The sequence below is a fragment of the Argentina anserina genome, chromosome 4, assembly GCF_933775445.1.
Source record: "Argentina anserina chromosome 4, drPotAnse1.1, whole genome shotgun sequence".
NCBI lineage: Eukaryota > Viridiplantae > Streptophyta > Magnoliopsida > Rosales > Rosaceae > Argentina > Argentina anserina.
This window is the reverse complement of record NC_065875.1, coordinates 17,418,958-17,424,769: the sequence shown is the minus strand read 5'-3', so window position 1 is coordinate 17,424,769 and position 5,812 is coordinate 17,418,958. Positions and strand designations below refer to the sequence as shown.

The following is a 5,812-nucleotide window of genomic DNA, read 5'->3' as shown; positions in this document are numbered from 1 at the left end:
ATTTCTTAAGCCTCAGCAGCAAGGAAGTTCTGATAAAGCCAAAGTCATGAACATCGAGCATGAAATTAGCAAGGGCTCAGCACCACCACAGCCTGCTTCTAAGAACGGCAGAGGTGAACAAAAGAAGAATGGCGGTAAGAAAAAGAAAGGCAAGAGTGGTGATGTTTTCAGGGTTCATGGGAACACCATCAATGGAGGCAAAGCCGACAAGTGTGGAGTTTTCGGATTCGGTAACAAGTATATTGGCCACAAGAAACCAAAAGATGATGAGTCCAGTGAAGAAGAAAGTGACTCCAGTGATGAAGACGATGACTGAAACTTATCTATGTATTTGGTTTAAAGGACCATAAGTTGAATAAAATCTTGTTGGCTGCTTAAACATAGCATTGGACTACCAAATAGTTGTACAATAACAGAGGTCCTGCTGGCCTCTTTCGTATCTTATGCACACGCATTAGAAACATGAGAAAATCCCTCCTTCTTATTATTATTTTTTTTTCTAATCCATCTAGGGGAATCGGAGTTGAGACTTCTACCAACAATTGTTTCAGATAAAATCCGCAAGAACTGACATTTTGCTCAGATAGAGGCTATAAAAACCGCATACCTGCATGTCTAGTTGTCTACCACGCCTTACTTGATGGCTTGGCGTAATTTCATTGAATTGTTGACTTATCGATTCACCTGTAATTTAAACGTTATGAACTTGTGAGTTATACAAATCACACATGATCAAGAATCCATTTAAAACTGTAAAGATACAACTTCATACAAGGCTTTAAATAAGAATCCCTATATGGGTATCGCTCCCATGAATTTATAGGCATAATGATTGATTTAGCAGCGAAATTAACATTGTGAGATTATAATTTCAACCTAAGTGGTATGTGCGATGAAAAGTTATCGTGTGAATTGAATGAATGAGATAAAATTGACAAGAAGAGTCTTCACTTTTTTTCACTTAAGACCGAGTATGGTTAGTACGTATGTGCATGGGACTTGAAAGATGCTATACACGACTTTTGGATAAAATTGGGTTTGATTCTAGCATTTTTTAGGTATGAACAATTCCATTCTCTTTTCAAAAGAAAAAGAAGAAGAATAATTCCACTATTTTTCTTTGTTATACCATTAAGTGGATAATAGAATATTTATCTTCTTCTACGTACTTAAATCCCTAACCATTTTAACCAAAAAAAAAAAGCCTAACCATTTCATATCACGATCCCTATATAGATGCACTTGTTGAATACCAATGGGTACTCAATTACTCATAGCTTGCTCGAGCTATACTGCTATAGTATTGGTCCTTCTAAGCGCCTTAGCAGTAACAATCCTTCAATCCATTTCTACCTTTGATCATAATAACTCGAACACGGTGAGTACATAGAAACATATCCTATTTTTCTTTTTCCTTTTCCACATATGTATTATTCCATAATATATTTGTTCTTTTTTGTGATCATATTGATCTTTCATCAATTGTGTGTACAACTAGATCCCTACTTTCTAAAACATTAATACGAACTGCAGAGTTCTATGGAATCTGAGAAGAAACCATTGAAGGTTGGGCCGTTTGGTTCAGACAGTGGAGGAGATCGTTTTGATGATGGAGTTCACACAGCGGTGAGGCAAGTGGTGATATGTTATGCTCCATCATCGATTCGCTACATTCAGATTGAATATGATGATAACGGAAAATCATATTGGTCACCAAAACATGGTTATAGCAGTTCCCTCAGTCTGGACAAAATAGAGACGGTAAGTAATCATAATCTATATTTCATAGTACAGTCTTGTATGTGAAGTTAGAATAATCCCAAGTACTGTACTTCTGTGTTAATCCATGCAGATTAAGCTTGATTATCCAGATGAATATCTGACTTCAATTCACGGATATTACAAGAGCACTTGGTACTTGCCTACCTATGTGAGCTCGCTCACTTTCACTAGCAATCGTAAAGTGTATGGACCGTATGGAGATTATGAAAATGAGGGAAGAAAATATTTCACAATCCAAGTCTCTGGAAGTAAGATCGTCGGGTTCCATGGAAGGTCCGATGATTGGTTTGATCTTCGTGCATTAGGAGCTTACCTCAAGCCTGTAGTCCACATACAACAGTACTCGAACAATACTAATCCTGCACCGGTTGCTCATATTGGTTATCCTGCTGTCTATAACTTTGCTCCGCCTGTTCCTCGTCCTCCTCCATATTATGGTAATAATTACTATAATAATCCTAACCAGCCACCACAGGCTGCTCCACCTGCTGATCCGACTCCATATCAGTATGGTAACTATTACGTTCCTCCTCCCGGTCCTCCTCCGCCATACAATTATGGATACTATGACTATCAGATGTCACAAGCACCACCACTGCCGCCACCTGCTGCTCTTGGACGTCCTAGTAAACCGAAAAGTTCTCCTAGCAAGCCCAAGGCTGCTAATGGCCCTAAAAACGTATCTTACAGGGTTTTGGATAATCAAGTCAGTGGAAACACGGGAGACCGTAATGGACTTTTCAACGTCGGCAACAAGAATACTGGTCGCCACATGGATGATGACGATGAAGACGAAGAATGGTGAATAATGACAGACCTATATATGCAGACATGCAGTGTGTATTAGTTCGCAATTTCAGAAGGCGAAGAGTTTATACGTGTACTAATAGTCAATTATATATTAGTTTGTTACTTTGTTATTAGCATATATTCTGCTCCTCTTAGATATAATAAATGTGTACTGCATTGTAACAAATATGAATAATGATGATTATCTACCTTACTCTGTGCTCCTATCTAATGGACACAGCAGCTAAATATCTACCATGCATTTACCATAAGATCAGAGAAGCCTGAGGTTGATGCACATTGGCGCTGTTGCTTCCATGAAAAACCCAAAATTTGATTCGTGCTCAACTTGGCGCGATCAACAGTTAGCCTTTGAGTAATCTACTATTGAGGGAGTGCAACATCCTTGTTTTATCATCTTGTTTTCTGCTTCCCTTGCTCCTGTTTATCCTGTTTCTATACTTAGGTTGCTACTTTAGAAACACATATCCAATTTATTTGGGATTTTAGTTGGTAAGAGTAGGTTAGTTTATTTCCTGTGTGTATAAGTAATTGAAGCTTGTAAATCACTATAACATCATCATTATAACAATACAGTTTGAGTTATTCTTCTCAGTATCATTTTCTTCATGGTATCAGAGCAGTGATCTTCATAGGACTTGCTTTTACTCTTGCCAATTACTATCATTTTCTGTCTTAGCTAGTCAGGGCTCTTGGTAGTTCTGAAATTGTTGTCACTGATTCATTATCAGTGAGAATTGAATATGTTGATGGAGGTTCTAATCAAAGTATTGTTGCCACCAGACTTAATCAGTTCAATTTCTTGAATTGGTCGAGGAATATGGTACTTGCAATCAGAGGAAGATCCAGGATAAGTTACATCAAAGAAAACAAGACTCCAGTTGTTGGTTTTGAAAACTTTGATAAAGAAATGAGCAAGGATCAACAAGTTCGAGCTTGGATTCTTAACTCTATGGAGCCAAGCATTGCAGAAGTTTTCAACTACCATGAGTCTGCATATGACTTGTGGGAAGCATTAAAGGATTTATATGGAAGCGCAACAATGGTGCACGAGTGTTTTAACTTTAGAGGAACCTCTTTGAGCTCCATCAAGGTACAAACTCTTTTGTTCAGCATCTTGGTATTATGAAGTCAAAATGGAATGAGATCAATCAGCTTAGGCCTTTCTCTACTGATGGAGATGTTTTAAGAAAGAGAGCTGATGAAGATAAAGTCTTTCAACTCCTAGCTAGTCTGGGATTTGATTATGAAGACTTGAAGAGCTACCTCATGATGAGTTCTGAGTTTCCAAGTCTTAACACAGTGACTACTGCTGTTCACAAAGAAGAAACACGCAGAAAAGTTATGAATGTTGAAGTTGGGTCTACAAGCAATGATGCAAGAGCATTTGCTGCAAGCAAACTTGCAGTAAATAATAGAGTGTACAAAGGGAAGAGACCTGATCTGAAGTGAACTGTGTGTCAATTGGGAGAGCGACATTGGCCACCAAAAGTTTAACGACCCTAAAATTTCGAGTAGAAAACTCAAAATTTCAAAGTTGAGAAACACCAAAACAAATCTCAAATAATCGAAATCGTTTTAAATGCGCAACGGATCATTACTGAGTTCTCAATACAACTCAGAAAACCAATTATTACAAACCAAATTTATAATTCAACATTACATAAGATGGAAATGTAATAATCTTCACAATCTCTCACTAAACTCACAAATAAATCCACACCCGTTCTCACACACAAATCCACACTAGGAACCTCACCACAAGCAGGATACGAACAACTTCGAGTTTCCGGAGTCGTCACTCAATCTCCACTAATCAACACCTGCGGAATTATCCCCTACACCATCGAATTGGTGCACCGGGATTGTAAACACAAACCCGGTAAGCTTATAGCTCGTATGAGTAAAATGAAAATATAACTCGCATATCAAAATATACGAAGTTCCACAAATCAACAAATATAAATGCATTCATGAGTTAATGAACGGCCAATCTGGTTGTCCCAAAAACATATGAAAAGAAAGTGCTCATGAGAAATCAGGAACCCTTCTGGTTACCCAAATACATTTATAATACGGGTACTAATGAACGCTGGTACAAATCTGTTACCCCTCACGTAGTACACCGCCGATATTGGGCAACCACCCGCTACCCAACATCCAGAACAATATGAGTACTCATGAGCCGATAACCACCTGTTACCTCACATGCAGTACTCCGGCAGACAGACTAGAGCTCTAACTGTATCGTAACTTTCGCCCGGCCAAAGGCTAGGTTCCGACTTGCCAAACACGTAAAATAATCTCACATCATATTGTACAAAATCAAGTCCGAAGACAAATCAACATTTTAACAATCTCCATATTAAAATCACGTAGAATACTCACACCTCATATTGTACAAATCAAAATCACATGCTCGATAAAATCCGGTCATCAAAATGACATCATTACGATAAAATCATAACAGTATATTATATAACAAACTATATATATATATATATATATATATATATATATATATATATATATATGTACCTATTACCATTTATACAATATATATATATATATATATATATAATCCACTATATCATATACATGTCATATTTCATAAACACGTCTGAAGACAAAACGTTTTAACAACCACCATGTAAAACCACGTACAATAATCACACCTCATATTGTACAAATTAAATCACATGCTCACTATATAATTCTCGTCATCGAAATGACCAATTCCAAAGAATTCATAACAGTATATAATATAGCGAACTATATATATATGTACGTATTACCATTTATACAATATATATGTAATCCACTATATCGTATACATGTTGTAATTTCAATATTAATAACTCTTGCAAAATCTGGAATCTCCGCAAGGGTAGATTCGTAAATATGTGAGATTTTACTAACCTGATCAACTCGAGCGTAATTCCACAATTTCCGAAGATAATTCATTTCCTTGATTTATCGATCACCTTGAAAAGATAAGAAAAGAATTTAGAAACGTTTCGTAAACCTTTAAATGCCGTAACAATAATAATTTGTTACTGTTCAGCAATTTCTGGTTTTACGAATTACTGTTCACTGAGTACTATTCATTGTGTTTACTATTCATGTATTACTGTACAAATACTCATCAATTACGTATTCTTATACGAGTACATACTATTTTATGTATTTCTGTACGTATAAATACTATTCAAAAGTACAT

The 5,812-nt window shown here is 36.5% G+C and overlaps 1 protein-coding gene across 1 annotated transcript; it reads left to right on the top strand.

Annotated features, from left to right (window-relative positions):
• Window positions 1-1,222: 1,222 nt before the first annotated feature.
• On the top strand, window positions 1,223-2,708 carry LOC126790267 (uncharacterized). The gene is made up of 3 exons (XM_050516442.1): window positions 1,223-1,378; window positions 1,534-1,761; window positions 1,853-2,708. The coding sequence occupies exons 1-3, from the start codon at window positions 1,256-1,258 to the stop codon at window positions 2,585-2,587; spliced, it is 1,086 nt and encodes a 361-aa protein (XP_050372399.1). The 5' UTR covers window positions 1,223-1,255; the 3' UTR covers window positions 2,588-2,708.
• Window positions 2,709-5,812: the final 3,104 nt, after the last annotated feature.